The 17,698-nt window shown below is 46.0% G+C and overlaps 1 protein-coding gene across 1 annotated transcript; it reads right to left on the bottom strand.

The window, feature by feature from the left end:
• Window positions 1–485: 485 nt before the first annotated feature.
• TOR1B (torsin family 1 member B) lies at window positions 486–7,915 on the bottom strand. The gene is made up of 5 exons (XM_033137593.1): window positions 7,672–7,915; window positions 6,732–6,997; window positions 2,884–3,059; window positions 1,770–1,897; window positions 486–776 (listed from the first exon to the last, which is right to left on the bottom strand). The coding sequence occupies exons 1-5, from the start codon at window positions 7,898–7,900 to the stop codon at window positions 529–531; spliced, it is 1,047 nt and encodes a 348-aa protein (XP_032993484.1). The 5' UTR covers window positions 7,901–7,915; the 3' UTR covers window positions 486–528.
• Between the last annotated feature and the right edge of the window lie 9,783 nt (window positions 7,916–17,698).

Genomic DNA, 17,698 nt, shown 5'->3' with positions numbered 1-17,698 from the left:
ATGGGTGGGCAACCTGTGGATCTCCAATTGTTACTGAGGCTTGAAGCAGCCACCATGGTGAACAGTCAGGGAGCTATAAACCAGGTGTGAGGAACTTTCAGCCCTCCAGTTGTTGCTGAACTACAACTCCCATCGGCGCCCAACAAGTAGGGCCAGTGGCCAGGGATGATGGGAGTTGTAGTTCAGCAACACCTGGAGGGCCAAAGGTTTCCTACACCTGATGTACTCCATCAATATCTGGTGGTCCACAAGTTTGCCACCCTGGTCTTACACTTGTGATTTCTACATAAAGCCAAGAGTGGTACCTGTTCTCTTGATGGCACATTGCGAGAGGAAATGCCTAAGGTGTGACCACAAAAGCCAACAGCTCCTAAGAGCCCCACACAATATTTTTAAAAGTGCATACCCAGAGTTTTTCTTTCATTAAAAAAAAAGTTTTAAAAGTGCTTTGGAGAGAGAGAGAGGATAATAGATTTAAGAAACCCTTCACCACCCTCCTCCTTCTGGTTTAATGGCATTAAAAAAAAATCAAATATCCACCAAGTCCAACTTGGTCTGTACAGTCTTGCACCCCTTGTTGGAGTAGATCCGTTCGTCCTTTGGGAAGAAAGTCATCTCATTGGCCACCTTCTGGACCACTGACTCGTCAACAGGGTTGCCGCGGGAGACTATCTCTGCCCGGATACACATTTTCACATGCTTGTACTCCAAGGGAAGGAATGGCACGAAGTAATCAATGAGGTTCCGGTCGATAAGACTGCTGTGCCAGAGGCCGCCTGGGAAAGGGCAAAATTGAGAAGGTGAGTGGATTTGGGAACTAGGAGATATAACTGAACCGTGAGTCCTGCCTAGCAGGGGGGTTGCACTAGAGGACCCTCTGAGTCCCTTCCAACTCTATATATTTTTACAAAAATTCTGAGGTCTCAAATATAAATTAAATGTACAAGGCAAACACATACATAAGTATATAAACCATGTGTCTGAAACAGTACAGAAGAGGAATCCTGAAGCCATTTTCACTCTCCCAAATTGACCTCAAATATTTCTCTGCAAGGAGGAAGGAAATGGGAAATCCTTCCTATTGTCTTTTGCTTGCAAATCCTGCCTTAAGGGCCTATTTGTGACATGGGACTCAGGAACTAAACTATTAACCATCACAAAAGAATGGCCAGACTGCCCAGGTAATGCAATCAGTGACCATTATCAGGTATCCTGGCAGACAGGATTTCTGCTGTGTAGACCACCTCCTTCTGTGGTGTATGCATGTTTTTTTTTGGGGGGGGGGGTCTTTGGCTACAAGGTGGGCAATTTCAGAAGTCTATATAAGGGCTTGTGCACCATTGTTTAGGGTTCTTCTCCCTCCTGCGTGTGGTGAGTGGGGACCCTGTTGCAACAGTTTAATAAAGATCAGGCTTACTAGCCACTTTGCTTCTCAATATACTCTGGTTAGCTAATGGTTGACTGCTTATTTGTTTTTGTTTTTAAACTGAGAAGTATATAAATTCTAAAGAATACATCTAGCTCAGGATTGCCTACAATGACCGGCAGTGGCTCTCTAGGCATGGGCAGCCACTGCGGTGCCCTCAAAATGTTGTTGGACTTCAACTCCAATCGTGCCTGACCACTTCCCATGCTGGTTGCAGGGGCTTATGGGAGTTGGAGTCTGACAACAGTGCAAAGGGCTACAGATGGGATTCAGAACTTTGAGTTAGGAAGAATTTAAAAAAATCCCTTGCTTGATGAGGCAAAGAACAGCCAACGAAACTCACTGTTCTTGTTGTTGAAGACGCCCACGGATAACACAGGCTCCAGGTCCTTCAGCTGGATCTCCTCCCTGTCCTGCCCATTGCGCCAGAAGTCTAAGGTCACTCTGGTGATGAGGTCTCCCCCAGCATTACTGTCAGAAAAGCCAAAGGGGTGGGTGGGAGACATGTTAGGAATCCATATGCTTCATAATAGAACCAGCAATATGCATCCTGATTTTGTAGGAAACCAATCTATCTTAAACTTTGGAACTCGCTGCCTATTGACATCAGTCAGATGCTTTGGGTGCGTGCTAAAAACATTAAAAAAAAAAATCAGGCAAAGCCTATCTAGACATGTAGAATGCTGATATGTGGTGAGCCCCCCAACCCCACTTGAGGAATGTATGAAAAAGTGGTGAAGAGGGAAAATGCTAGAAATCATTAGGAAAGGGTTTGAAAATAAAAACCACCGGTATCGTAAAGCCACTAAATTAATTGATGGTGCAACCCTGCATGGAGTAGCGTGAACAGTTCTGGTTGCCTTGCTTCAAAAAGGATACTGGAAAAGCTTCAGAAAAGGGCAGCCAAAAGGGGATGGAGTGATTCCCCTATATGACGGATGCATTTGGGACGTTCTAGTTTAGAGAAAAGGTCAGTAAGAGGTAACATGGCGGAAATTTATAAAATTGTGCCTGGCACAGAGAAAGAGGATATAAAACAGCTTTTCTCCCTTTCTCCTGAAATTCAATCTTGTGGACATCCCATGAAGATGAATGTCAGGAGATTCAGGACAGATAAAAGAAAGTCCTTCTTCATGCAGCACATAAGTAAACCCAGGGATCTCACTCCCACAGGGGGTAGTGATGGCCACCAACTTGGACAGCTTTGAAACAGGATTAGGAGAAGGTAATGCTGTTGGTGGCTATGTTCTGCCTTCACTGTCAGAGGCAGAGTGCCTCTGAATGCCAGCTGCTGGAAACCACAGGAGGGGAGAGCTGCTGTTGTACTCAGCTGCTTCTGAGCTTCCCACTGGGGCATCTGGTTTAATCAGTTTAAAAGACTAGATGGGCCTCTGATGACCTGATCCAGCGCGACTCGTCTAATTTCAAATGTGACTGCAGGCAAAGAGATTCCCAACCTGAGAAAAATGAAGATTGCCCTCCTGTAGGAGACACCGTCAATCTGCTCGTAGTAGTCGAGAAAAGGCTTGATGGCATCTATGAGTCCTGGGTGAAGCTTGTCCATTTCATCAAATATGAATACCGACTTGGCGCAGGCACTGACGTTACCCCGGATCCACTTCTGCAATTGCTCCTGGACCAAAGCAGTAAGAAGAATAAAAGGTTCATCATACAGTTCTTCAGCATCAACCCAATTATGGAGGATGCTCTTATTTTAACATTTAAAAACCCTGGCACCCTACTTGAGTAATTTACCAATGAAACAAAGCAACAGTCAGACAGAGTGATCCTTGAGTCTAGGAGAGTGGTGGGATTTATGCCAGCTTAATGTAAACTGGTGTAAATTACCCTCATTACAAACTGCGCTCAGGAGGAGGGCTACTGCTGGCCCAAGCCTGGCAGAGGGTAAAACCACCCTTTAAAACAGAGTTTGACTTGCAACACACTTTTTTCACAGGATCACAGAACTGTAGAGTAACAACGTTAAATTGGTTTGCAAAAAAGATAAAACCATAAAAACAGGGGGGATATGCAATACATTATGATACACAATAAGTTAGGTAAAAGGACCCCTGACCATCAGGTCCAGTCGTGTCTGACTCTGGGGTTGCGGCGCTCATCTCGCGTTACTGGCCAAGGGAGCCGGCGTACAGCTTCCGGGTCATGTGGCCAGCATGACAAGCCGCTTCTGGCGAACCAGAGCAGCACACGGAAACGCCGTTTACCTTCCCGCCGGAGCAGTACCTATTTATAGAATAGAATAGAATAATAATTTTTCAATATACTTGGAATTTGCTTTGGCTACATTACAATGTAAAATACATTATACAAACAATAGTAATTTACAGAGCAAGAGCCGAGGCTGCCCTTCTCGGCACCCCTTAAGCTGTGTTGGTGAGTGTAGGCCCGCCTCCTAGGACCGATGGAGTTGGCCGGAGGAGGGAGCGGTCTTCCCAGACACTCACAGCATCAGCACTTTCACTACTTGCACTTTGACGTGCTTTCGAACTGCTAGGTTGGCAGGAGCAGGAACCGAGCAATGGGAGCTCACCCCGTCGCAGGGATTCAAACCGCCGACCTTCTGATCAGCAAGCCCTAGGCTCTGTGGTTTAACCCACAGTGCCACCTGGGTCCCAATAAGTTAACTAAAATTACACAATAAAATTAATACAATAAGTTAACTAAAATTAAAATCCACATCAACTTTCCAAGCATGTGAGCAGGTTTGGCTGAACAGGAATGTTTTTAGGAGGCATTGAAAAGAGTCTAGTGAAGGTGCCTGCCTGATATCAAGAGGCAGGGAGTTCCAAAGTGCAGGTGCTGAGCCACTAAATGATCAAGTTCTTTAAAATGTGGAATGGGTCTTACATGGCACCCGTAGTAGTGCCAATCCAGCTGATCAAAGCAGTCAAGTAGGCACATGTGGGGTAAGGTGATGTAGATAAAGTGGTCCCAAATTGTAACACTTTGAACATGGCCCGGTAGCAAATAAGCGACCAGTGCAGATCTCTGAGCACGTGTGTTATAATGCTGGCGAGGCCTCACTCCTGTCAGCAATTGTGCTGCAGCATCCTGAACTAACTGAAGCTTCTGGATCATGCATGAGGGAAGCTCCACACAGGGCAAACTGATGTAATTCGGTCTTGAAGCAACCAACCCATGAACTCCTGTGTCAAGACTTTCCTGGTCCAGGGATGGCCATAGCTATTGAACTGTCCACTGAAGTTGGCTGAGCCTCCAGTGACAGAACCGGATGCAGAAGCACCCCCAAACTGAGAACTTTCTCCTTCGGGGAAGAATGTAACCCCATCCAGGGTAGGCAACTAACCAATTTCTCAGACACGGGGGCTTCTTAACCACAGTCATATAAGGCAGCTCCTTCCATTCCTAAAAAAGGAAGCAGCTCCACAAAATCTCAGCTTTCACTTTCCATTCTTCTCCTATATTAACTCCTTTTACTGGAAGGCAAATGACCACTACTACTGGTTTTCGAGAGTGCTCAAAAGGCCATAGCAATAGGATCCAAAAAATCCAAAGTTTTATTTTTCTGGGTGGTTCTTCTCCTGCCCTTCTAGAATATTGAAAGCATTTCCAAATGAAGAACAAAGTCTCTACCTGGCGCAAGTCCCAGAGACCTCAGTTTCCCTCTGCAAGCTAGGATTCCCCACAAGCTTACTGTTTAGCATGCCGTGTACAACCCAGTGTTCCTGAGAACCCCTGTTTCATTTGAGTACCTTTTAAGTTTCTAACGCTCATGGATGCAAAAGTCAGGAAAAAAGCTTTCAATTAGTCAGGGGAATAGGGACACTGGAAAAGGAAGACAGGAAGCAGACCCTTGGTCCATCTAGCTCAGTACTGTCAACACTGACTGGCAGGGGCTTTCCAGGGTTTCAGGCAAGGACATTCCTAGACCTGGAGATGCCATTGGGGATTGAACCCGGGACCTTCTGCATACGAAGCAAGTGTTGTACCAGCGAGCTACAGCCCTCCCCCTTAACATAAAGTAAAATTCTAGTCTCAATAGATCTGATTAAAGAGCTGAATTCAATATTATCAATATTGCCCAGTATTGTCAACACTAACTGGTAGTGGTTATCTAGGCTTTCAGGCAAGGGAGATAATGGGGGTTGAACCTGGGACCTTCTGCATGCAAAAAAACTTAAGAATATAAGTGGAGTCTACAGGATGAGGCCAGTGGCCCACCTAGTCCAGCATCCCACCAGATGCCTGTGGGAGGTGCACCAGCAAGGTTTTTTTTTTTTTTAATTCAAAATATTTTATTTATAGGCTGTTCAACAAATATATACAACAAGCATTCCAACTTCAAATCATAATAAAAATGTTTCCAAAAAAGAAGAAACATTGTCGCTTATTGTTGTCAGTTTGTTAAGTTACTGTTCCTTTCCTTTCTGGTTACAAAAAGCAAAACTGCACTAATTTAAATGATGTTAGCCGTACATATCCTTTCATCAATCCATATATACATAACACCCAAAGGGAGAAAGAACAAAAAAACCAAAGAAAAAATAAAGAGAGAGAAAAAATCAAACACCCTCATCCCCCTCCCTCCCCCAAATACAACCTAAAAAAATAAAACAACAAGCATATTAGACCTGAGAAAAAAAACCATGTCAACCACAAAACTCAACCCTCTCGACTTCCTGTCAGTCCCACACGTAAAATTCTCTCTTACTCATGAGTGTGTATCAACATATCTCCTTATCTTTCTAAAACACTTTACTTCACTACCATCTCGACCAGTGCCCCCATTTCCCTTCAATCTCTTATTTTCTTTCTCCAAGGCTATTGAAAAGCTGGCATAGCTATCCTTCCCTTAGTGTACTTTTCAACATATATTTTATATCTCATCCAATTATCTAAAAATTTTTGCTTTGATCCCCCTCTTAAACTGTTAGTTATCTGGGCCATTTCGGCGAACTCTTGCAGTTTGTTATGCCACTCTATTAATGTAGGTGGCTCTTGTTCTTTCCACCTCTTTGAGCAAGGTCTGAGCACAACAGCAGCTCTCTGTCCTTGAGATTCCCAGCAGGTGGTATTTGGAGTGGAGGCAGCATGTGCTTCACCACTGAGTTTTATTATTCAGATATCTCAGTACTCTTGGCTATGCTGTACTACAGCCTTCACTAACCCAATGATAGCCAAATGCTTTCAACTACAGCCCCCATCAGCTCCAGCTGAAATTGAGAGCTGCCTCACTTGGCCCACTCTGTAAAACGGGGACAAAATAAGCCTAGAATCAGCAACACAAAGCCTTGCAAAAACACTCAACCAATTAAACTCTCACCTTATACAGTGCAATCTGGTGGTCGTGGGGGAAATGCAGTGTAGAAAGGAAAAGGTGGACATATTTGCTCTTCAGCCCAGCCTTGTGGATGTTTTCGGCAACAATCTGGCTGACAAAATTTTTGCCTGTCCCTGCCCAACCATGCAGGGAGAGCGCCAGGGGCTTCTTAGGGTTTGGGTTGTTGACGAAGCCAGTCACTGCCTTCAGGATCACGTCCTTCGCCAGGTGCTGTCCGAAAAGCTTATTGTCCAGATTCAGCCGGAGCGCTGCAGAGAAAGGCAAAGGTGGAGAGTGTTGATTTCAGAGAGGCACACTTGCGACCCTCAGTGTGGGTCCAGCGATTAAAGAGTGCCAGACTTGGGACCTGGGAGACCAGGGTTCAATTTCCCACTTGGCCTTGAAGCTCACCGGGTGACCTTGGGCCAGTCACAGCTTCTCAGTGTGACCTACCTCACGGGGTTGTTGTGAGGACTGAATTAGGAAGGGAGAACTGTGTATGCCACCTTGAGCTCTTTGGAGAAATATAAATGCAATAAATAAATAAACCTTGGGCATTATCCAGCTACAGTTGGGAATGTCCATCAGAAATCCAGGAGTGCTGCTGACCATCAGTCAGTGTAGATAATACTGTGCTAGATGGACCAAGAGTCTGACTCTTAAGGCAACTTCTTTCCTTAAACACACAGCACAACCAAATTGAACAACTCTATGGGGCCAAAACTACCTCCCTCCCTCCCTCCCTCTCTCTCTCTCTCTCTCCCCTCCCCCAACAAAAAACTGCAACTTCCCTATACCAGGGGGGTGTCCCTCTAGGGGGGCAGCCCTGCCTTATTTTTTGTCCTCTTTCCTTGCCTTTCTATGGTGGGGCTAGGGCTGCTACATCCTGCTTTTGCCCTCCCCCTATGGGGCCAGCCAAGCCCCCCTCCCTGCCTGCGGGTACCGGTGCCGTTGGGCCGCTCCTCCTCGCCGGGGCAGCACTCCACGAAGGCGCAGTAGAAGCGTGGCGAGGAGAGGTAACCGGTCAGCGCCGAGGCCGCCCCGATGGCGATGGTGGTGCTGATGGGCTCCAGCCCCGCCGATCCAGGCGGCCCCAAGGCGGCCACCAGCAGCAGGAGCAGCGCCGGCGGCTGCAAAAGCAGGCGGAGTCGAAGGCTCAGCAGCCGTTGCATGGTGGACGCCGCGCCGGCAAAAGGGCCGGCAATGCCCCGCGCTTTCAGCTACTGAAGCAAGTCCGGCCGCCCACCTTCGCAAGCACGGCGGCGGGGACTACAACTCCCAGCAGCCCCCGCACGGACCCCTTCCCTTTCCCGTAAGCCCCGGCGCCATCTTTGTTTGGGCGGAGTTTCCATCCTAGCAACCGCTAAGGACACGTGTTAAGCCAGTTTCATTGGCTGCTGCTTAGGGAGTTACTGAACGAGCACGTGGGTTGCTTGCTTTCGTGTGCATGTAAATACAATATATAATATAATAAAGCGTGTGTGTATAAGGTTAAAATATATAAACAGTGTAGTACAGTGCTTAAGAGTTGTTAAAGTCGGGGCGGGGGTTGTGACACCCCAGAAGTAGTGCCAAGTCCCCAGCACAGTCTCGACTCGAACTAAAGTCGGGACGATGATCCTGACCCTGCGCACAACCACGACACCTCCCCCAACTCCAACTCTTTCTTCTGAGAAATCAACTATTAAATGCATGCTCCAATGAAATACCATTGTTTTATTTGCAGGATGGGTTGAGCGCCCTCCTGCTGCCAGACTATGGAAGGAGGTTCATAAAATGTATCCATTCTGGTTTCGATTGCCTAGAAGTGTTACAAGGTCCATGAAACTCATGGGGTGGCCTTGCGGTGCAGTAGCTGCCTCTCAGTCTGACCTACTTCACAGGGTGGTCCTGGGGTGCGCAACAGAGAGGAGGTCCACATATGGCACCTTGAGCTCTCTGGAGATAAAATGGGATGTAAGTGTTACAAAGGAATAAATAAAACGATGTGTTGATAAACACTGTTACAACACAGACATTTTAAGTAAAAATGTGTGATATTTAAGGCATTATTAACATGCACATGTGTGTGCATCTCTGCATACTCTGTGTGTGAGTGAGAGACAGAGAAGAGTAATTGCTTTCAGATGCTTTTAATTGTAATAGTTTTAGAAGGTTTTTGCTTTGGGTTTAAATTTCCTACCTGTTCGCCATTGTTGGGCTCCTTGGAGAGGAAGGGATATAAAATCAATCAATAAGTAAATGAAACACATGATAAATAATGCTTTTTCTGGGGGTACTCAAGGGTACACAGTAGTGGTGCCTTTTTCCTATGTTGTAAGAAATTACGGTCTTTTATATATATATATATATATATATATATATATATATATATATATATATAATAATAATAAATGTTCGTAAGTGTTCCAAGCAAACAAGGCCACATGTCTGAGGCAGATAGGCCTCACACCATTTTGACTCTCAAAACTGACCAAATGTTACCAAATGGGTCTCTGCAAGGAAGAAGGTGTGAGAGAGTTGGGTTTTTTTTCCATTGTCCCAGGAATTAAAGGAGATTACCATCTCAAAGGAATGGCCAGGCTACTGAGAAGAGGCATCAGATAACGTCTTTTTCTGTGATGTATGTGTGAGGTTTCTGGGGGTGGGCTGGAGTCCTCCAAGAGGGATTTTGAAATGTCTTTATAAAAGCATGCCTGCATTGTTCTGGGTCTTTCCCCCTGAAAATCACCGCTATTGCAACAGCTTCAATAAAGATCAAGCTTACTAGCTGCTTTGCTTCTCAATCTTCTCTGGTTGGCCTCTGTTTTTTACTCCTACCAATGGAGAACCTGCAAAGGACTTTGCAAGGGCTCTTGTGTACCCCATAAGGAAATAAGGGCAGATTTTTTCTTATTACACCTAGATGAAAAGCACTGATGAAACACACACACAGAGAGAAATCTAATGTATTCTATTTGAATATATATGCCTGTGTATAATATATGTAGTATTTATGTGTGTGTTTATTAAACATATAATTTGCTAATATAAACACTATTAGCATGCATTGCAGACCATATATACACAGGATTGTATCCAAGCCCTCCCCAAAGCAGCCCCACTGAAATGATTCAAAATATTAATGTAATATTATTAATGATAATGTTTTTAGTGTTTCTTCCTTCATCTCACTGGGCCTGCTACCAAACCAGATGGAGCAAAGGTCCTGACCCCCCCCCCCCCCCAAGCACATTTCACCTTTAAGCTGTGTGCAAATTCTGCCATCCAAAAGCAAATATTGAGAAAGGCCTAAGTAAACTCTACTCAGGAAGCTCTCCAAAACAGCAGGGGCATTTGACAACCTCCCAAAGAAATACTACACTCGGAATGTAAAACCTAACCTGAAATAAAACCACCTTTCTTCACTCAGCAGGAAGGAGGAGGAGGGCAAAACAAGAATTAATTGCCATGGGCAGGCTCTAGCTCCATCGACATTTTGAGCTTTCAGCCACCATGGCTAACAGTGAAAAATGGCATCCCCGTCATCAATCTCACATGGAGGAAAGAGTTATCAACTGCTATCAGGTTCTTTCCCCACTCTCATCATTACCAGAAGTCATAGACATCCAATAAAGTTGAATGTTGAATGTTGGAGGATCCAGGTCAGATAAAAGGAAAGACATCTTCATGTCACACAAACTATGGAAACTCATTCCCATGGATATCCATTGATTGCCCTCTCCTCCTCCATGGATTTGTTCAATCCTCTTTCAAAGCCATCTGATTGGTGTCCATCACCACCTCCTGAGGATGGGAGTTCCATAGTTTTAACTCTGCACCTGTCAGGGACTGGGCAGAGGAGGAATGGTGGAGACTGCCTCCCCAGCCTGAGCCTTCTAGAGAAGAAGACAACCGTTCAGAATTACAACAGGGGTTTGAGGGAGGTCACAGCTCGGAGGCAGAAGAGGGGGAAAGCTGGGAAATAATGAGAGATGAGGAGGAAGAGGAAGCACTAGGAGGGCGACAGCTGATGGGCACAGTGTCTTTAGAAAGCATTCTGAACCCACACCCCTCCCAGAACCTGTCGAGCCTTGAAAGTAGGAGAGCAAAGAGCTCAGAAGCAGAGGGCCCTCAGAGCCACCTGTAGGGGAGATGATGATAATGACGAATGAGGAAGTGGGGGGAAAGGGGAGTGGAGAGTCATTCAGGACAACGCCATTATCCCAAGAGGCTATGTTCCAAGCATCTCTCTGTAAATACTGAATAAAAAGCAGGTGGTAATAACTTTTCCTTGTCTCGTATGTTCCTGGCAAACCGGCCGTGGGAGTTGCTTACTGCCACCTGACAGCACCACATGAAAAAGGACTTCACTTTCTTCACCCACACAAGGAAATTGCTGGCCCTCAACTAAACAAGGATAGGAATATCCTGGCATTTGCCACCAGGACAGGTCTTGTGCAAGAAGAGCACTAAGGCTAAAGTCCATTCTGCCCCGCATCGTCTCCTCACCCCCCCCCCAAATATTATCTGCCAGTCCTGACCCAAATGCTTCTGAGCAAAGAGCAATGCCCTCAGTGCCGTGAAGGGTCTGGGATGGATATGGATGGATTGGGGAGGGGGGCTGTTCTGTCTTCCAGCACTCTGGACAGCTCCCCATCTGTCACAATCTTTAGTGCATGTCCTGGGTCAGTACTGCGGAAAAGCTGCTTTGATGCCATCAGGACTGGACTTGGGGGGGCAGGACTGGACTTGGGGGGCACCCAACAGAATAAACAGGAAGGGTGGGGGTGGGCCCAAAGGCAACAAGTGCCAACACACCACAATTTGAAGCATGCATGATAATTTGGAAGGGGGCCTGTAAAACTGCTGGGGAGTGGCCATAGCTCAGTGGAGAAAAATTGTGTTGCGTTCAGAAGGTCCCAGGTTCAATCCCCACCATGGCTACTAGCTGTTGATAGCCTTCTCCTCCTACGTGAATATGTCCAGTCCTTTTTCACAGCCATTAATAATCAAGTGGTGGTCATCACTGATTCCTGTGGAAGGAAGTTCCACAGTTGGACTCTGCACTGCGTAAAGAAGTACTTTCTCTTATCTTATCTGAATCTCCCAACATTCTGCTTCATTAGATATCCACAAGTTCTAGTGTTACGAGAGGGGCAGAAAAAAACCCCTCTCTCCACTTTCTCCATTACATGCCTAATTTAATAAACTTCTATCATGTCACCTCTAACTCGTCTTTTCTCTACAGTCCCAAATCCCGCAACCTTTCCTCACAGGGGAGTCATTCCATCTCCTTGATAATTTCAGTTGCCCATTTCTGAACTTTTTTCAACTTTGCAATAGCCTTTTTGAGATAAGGCAACCTGAACCATGCACAGTATTTTATCAATGCGTTTTAATCAATGATTTTATGTTTAGTAGTTTGCTTAGGGTCTTTGAGTAACAAGTGAGTAATAATTATTGTTGTTGTTGTTGTATTGACGAAGAACTCCAGAGTCAGGTAAAATTACCTAACTTTACCACTGTTTCTTCAGTCCTCAGCACACTTCTTTTGGTTTCCTTGGTTCTGGGAAACTAATTTGAGTAGGCTCTGCTTTTCATGTTGCAAAGAAAGCTGATAGCTTGGAAATCAGATAGCATCACCCAGGCCAGGGATGCAAATCAGCGATCAGCTTACCTCTGGGCCATGCAGGTATATGAAGCAGCCGCCACTGCTTTTTCTGCGTGTTGAATGGATGCTGTGCTAAAGAGCCAGGTAAGAGGGAGGCAGAAGATGCTGCAGAAGCAACCAGGGGAAGGGGCACCTTAAATGCTTAAGACTTATTGGCGGAGGCTGGAATAATCTCAAAGCCAAGCCCCACAATGCCTGAAACCCTAGAGAGCCACTGCCAGTTGGTGTAGAGCAGGGGTAGGCAACCTAAGGCCCGGGGCCGGATGCGGCCCAATCGCCTTCTCAATCCGGCCCACAGGCGGTCCGGGAATCAGCGTGTTTTTACATGAGTAGAATGTGTGCTTTTATTTAAAATGCATCTTTGGGTTATTTGTGGGGCATAGGAATTCGTTCCTTCCCCCCCCCCCCAAAAAAATATAGTCTGGCCCACCACATGGTCTGAGGGACGGTGGACTGGCCCACAGCTTTAAAAAGGTTGCTGACCCCTGGCATAGACAGTACTGGGCTAGATTGACCAATTGTATTATTTGGTATAAGGCAGCTTTCCATGTCCCTGTTTAATTCTGTCCATGCACATTTATTAAGAACCATGGTGACTGGGATCTTTCTTCTTCTTTTAGAGGAAAGGCTGCTGCTGCTGGGTATTGGAGCATCAGCTTTGGACGCAGAAGATCCTAGCTCCAGTCCCCAGCATCTCAAGGCAAGGCTGGGAATGTCCCCTGCCTGAAACCCTGGAAAGCTTCTTCTGCCAGTCAGGGTAGACAACACTGAGCTAGGTGGACCAGAAGTCCAACTTGATATAAGGCAGCTTCCTACTTCCTATGTTCTCACAAACACCCCCCCCCCACTCTCTGTTTCTGCAGGTCTCCAAAGTGAATGGAGGCAGTGAGAGGAGGCTGCTCGCCACTGTGGTGCCAGCTTGACAGGCCAACCTTTTTCTGCCAGCATCACAGCTAACCTCCTCCTCAGCAGAGGGAGGAATTCTGTCTTGTGGGTTTAATCAGCCTGCCTACTTGGGTTTCAGGAAAAGGACAGCAACACACCAGGATAAAGTAACCAGTTTCTGATCTGTGCACCCTGGCTTCTAATTGCTACCTTGCTCTGTTTTGGCAGAGTGTGCCTGCTTCACCTCAGGAGAGGATCCAGGCTGTGGTGTCAAAGCAGATTTGTGCTGCAAAGTGACCTGGGGGTCTTGAGCAAAAGAGGCAGGTGAGAAGGAAGAGGAGGACATCAATAATGACACGGGATGGGGGGGCTTTGAAGAACTGCCCCCATGCCTTTGACGCCACATGCCTGGTCTGGAATCATCTCCACACAGTCATATAGGTTGGTGTGCATTCGCACGAGCTTTCCAGGCCTGGAAGGAGACCTTGGAGTCATAGAATCATAGAATTGTAGAGTTCAAAGGGACCCCCAAGGGTCCTCTAGTCCAACTTTGTGCAAGGCAAGAATCACAGCTGAAGAATCCCTGACAGATGGCCACCCAATCTCTGTTTCAAAACCTGCAGTGAAGGAAAGCCCACCATCTCCTGAGGGAGACTGTTCCATCATTAAAAAACAGTTACTACCAGAAAGTTCTTCCTGATGTTTGGTTGGAATCTACTTTCTTCTAAATTGAAGCTATTGGTTCAGGTCCCACCCTCCAGAGGATGAGAAAACAAGCTTGTTCCATCTTCCATGCAACAGCCCTTTATATATTTGAAGGTGGCTATCCTATCTCCTCTCTGTCTCCTCTTTTCCAGGATAAACATCCCAAACACCACCAACTGTTTCTCATAAGGCTTGGTTTCCAGACCCTTTCACATCTTGGTCACCCTCCTTTGCACACATTCCAGCTTGTCAATCTCCTTCATAAACTGAGGTGCCCAGAACTGGACACAGTACTCCAAGTGGAGTCTGACCAAGGCAGAATAGGGTGGCACTATCACTTCCCTTGCTTAGGACTCTATACCTCTGTTGATGCAGCATAAAATTGCATGAGCTTCTCTTGACTGGACCCATATAACTGCAAAGCGAGCACTGGGGACTTGGTCCCAGCTAGAGTCATCCCCCTAGGGAAAGCTGCTCACTCACTTTATAGCCCCCTAGGACCTCGTGATGGGCAGTGCCATCTGCTCCCCCTTGGTAGAAGTCTGGGATGTGACCAGCAAGCTGACGGTGGCCTCTGATTCCTTGGAACTCTCCAGTTTCTCCAAGGCCCAACCTCACTGTCACCACCCCACCTCCGAGGGGTTGCCCATTTCTTCATTCTCAGGTGGCTGCAAAGAAGAAGAAGAGGACTCTGTGGCTGAATCTCCTCTAGATGCTGCATCCACTACAACAGTGGCGAAGAGCAACATGACAGCCTAGTTCACAAGGGAGTAACAAAGACCCCTGCTGCTTGACTGAATCAAAAGGGCACCGATTTCATCCAGCATCCTCTTCTCACAGTTACCAACCAGATGCCCCAAAGGGAAGCCCACAAGCAAGGCACAAGCACAAGAGCCCTCACCTCTCCTGCAGTTTCCAGCAGGTGATATTCAGAAGCATTGCTGCCCCTGGCTGGGGAGGCAGAGCGAAGACTCTGTGGCTAGTAGCCAGCAATAGGCATCTAGCTTGGTGGTGTTGTAAGAATTTTAAGGTATTTTATTTATATATAATAATTGTTATTAATGTACCAAAACAAATAAGGCCACATGTCTGAAAACCAGCACAGGAAGACAGGCCTCACTCCCAACTGACCAAGTATTTCTTTGTCTCAGGAACAAAGGGGGGGGGGTTGCCCCTCCAGCTACTCAGCAGACCTCTGCCTGAGTGATAATCTCTGGCATCCTGATACCTGTGTCAGACAAAAGGGTGTGATTAACTTGGCTGGGAGATAGGGAAATGTATTTTTTTTATATATATATATGATTTTTATTATTTTTTACACTAAAATACTACAATAATCCTTAACAAACATTTTCATATATTTTCCATTTGGCTACCAAGCCGTGACTTCCGTCAGTCCCTTCAAATGGTTTTCTGAATTTTAACTTGATATTATACTTCTTTAATCAACCATTGCTTACATTTTCAAAAAAGAATTTCCCTTACTTTACTATCCTACTTACTTACATAGATAGGGAGATAGGGAAATGTAAATATCTTTTGTTTCACCTGATGGGTTTTTGGTGGAGGGTGAGAGGAGACAAGGGGGCAGGGTCCAATATGCTACCAGACCCTCCCAATTTGTGATGTAATTCTAATGTATGGAGGGGTGGTCTTGAGCTGGGGGGGGGGATTTCAAAAGTCTATATAGGAGCTTGCACACCTTTGTTCGTGGTCTTTTGCTTGCAAACACCCTGCTCCAGCAGTAATAAATAAAGGGCTACCGCCTTGCTTTGGGAGATTCTGTATCGTCTCTATTTATTCATAAGTGCTCTTGAGAGGAGGGGAGCCCTACTAAGGCTCTCTCTCCGGGTTCGTGGACTCCCTTCTGGGGTTGAACCTAATTTTTATTACAGTGGCCATCCAGGTTGGTGGCCATTACTGCCTCCTGGAGTTCCATAGTTTAACTCTATGCTTTGTGGAGGGCTTTTTAAAAACCTGTCCTCAATCTTCCAGCATTCCTCTGCATTGGATCTCCACCAGTTCTAGTGTTATCAGAGAGCGGGGGAAACCTTTTCTCTATTCACTTTTCCCACACCACACAGAATTTTATACACTTCTGTCATGTTGCCTTTTACTCACCTTTGCTCTAAACTAAAAAGTCCCAAATTCTGTTTCCTTTCCTCATAGGAGAGTCCCCCCAGCCCCTTGATCATTTTGTTTGCCCTTCTCTGAACATTTTCCAGCTCTGCAATATCCTTTTAAAGACAAGGCAAACAGAAGCAGCAAGATTCGAACCAGGGACTTATTGACGTGGAACTCGGTCTGTTCGCTGCTAAGCTATATCAACTCGGCTGGATGATTTTGGGCCTTGCTCTCCCATCCTCATGCAGCTGTGGTGAGGGGATAAACCCAGGCAAGGCTCTCCTGAATCTTGAGGTTCTGATTGCCTACTCTTTCCTTTTCTTAAGAGGTAGAAGCCAAAGTTACAGGTAGGTAGCCGTGTTGGTAGGTAGCCGTGTTGGTCTGCCATAGTCAAAACAAAATTTAAAAATAAAATAAAATTCCTTCCAGTAGCACCTTAGAGACCAACTAAGTTTGTTCTTGGTATGAGCTTTCGTGTGCATGCACACTTCTTCAGATACTTCTTCAGACACTTCGGTAGAATCCGAAGTGGATGCAATTTGAAAAGCAGGGCTTTCTCCAGCAGGTGGCAGCAGTAAGGAATGCAGTTTTAGGAACGGCCCCTCCTGTAGCTTAGTATTTTTTATTTTATTTTTTTGCAGCGTTGAAATCGATATCCATCATAATGCGATAATAAGGCATTCAAGAGAAGGGTTGGTAAAAGTAAGGCTTTTTGCTGAAAGCAAATTATCTATCCCTCTATTCATTCATCCTGCAATAGCCTGCCTTCCCTTGATATAAACACCAAGAGGGTGATTGTTCATTTCGTTAAAGATAAGCTAGAAAAACATGGTCCCAGGACAGGTTTAGCCAGGATTCAAAACAGTCACCAGCAGCTGCTGTGTGTGAAGCGGCAAGCACCATCCAGAAGGGGAGGGGCGGAAGTTAGATTGTGATCTACTGAGAGATGAGCAGATAAGGAAGCCGCTTTGTACTGAGTCAAACCCCCAGTCTGTTCAGCTGTTGAGCTCTGCATGCAGAAGCCCCAGGTTCAACTCTTAGACCTCTCCCAGCTTGGTTTGGAAGAACCCTCCCTGAGTTTGATGGACCAATATTCTGAATCGGTATCAGGTGGCTTCCTATGTGCCTATTCAATTCAGCCTTAGGTTCAGAAACATGAGGACTAAAATCTTGTTTTATTTTCTAAGTACTGTAGCTCAGTGGTGCAGCATAGCTTTTGCATACAAAATGTTCCAGGTTCAATCTCTGCAGTTTCAGGCAGGGATCATTCCCAGTCCTATTTGGAGATGTTGTCAGGAATTGAACCTGAGACTTTATGTACACCAAGCAGAAAGTCCTCATGGTTCAGATTTAAAGGCTGCTTTAAACAGGAGCACAGGAAGCTGCCTTACACAAAGTCGGACCATTTCCTCATCTATCGTAATATTACCTACACTGACTGGCAGGGGCTCTCCAGGTTTTCAGAGACGGTTCATTCCGAGTCCCACCTGGAAATGCTTTGGGTGCTGAACCTGGGGCTTCTGCGTGAACTATGCAAATGGGCGATACCCCAAACTGACTAGGGTTTGGGGGGCATCCCTGTGAAGAGGTAAATGTGAAATTT

Source organism: Lacerta agilis, chromosome Z, assembly GCF_009819535.1.
Source record: "Lacerta agilis isolate rLacAgi1 chromosome Z, rLacAgi1.pri, whole genome shotgun sequence".
NCBI lineage: Eukaryota > Metazoa > Chordata > Lepidosauria > Squamata > Lacertidae > Lacerta > Lacerta agilis.
This window is presented reverse-complemented; position numbering and strand designations above follow the sequence as displayed.

What these genes read in the sequence shown, in the direction of transcription:
- TOR1B (XM_033137593.1), bottom strand. Translation starts at nt 7,900, where the DNA reads ATGCAACGGCTGCTGAGCCTTCGACTCCGCCTGCTTTTGCAGCCGCCG. An exon ending in GGAGCGGCCCAACGGCACCG is followed by an intron (nt 6,998 to 7,671) that starts GTACCCGCAGGC and finishes CTTTCTCTGCAG; the next exon opens with CGCTCCGGCTGAATCTGGAC. An exon ending in GCAATCTTCATTTTTCTCAG is followed by an intron (nt 1,898 to 2,883) that starts GTTGGGAATCTC and finishes CTTTTCTGACAG; the next exon opens with TAATGCTGGGGGAGACCTCA.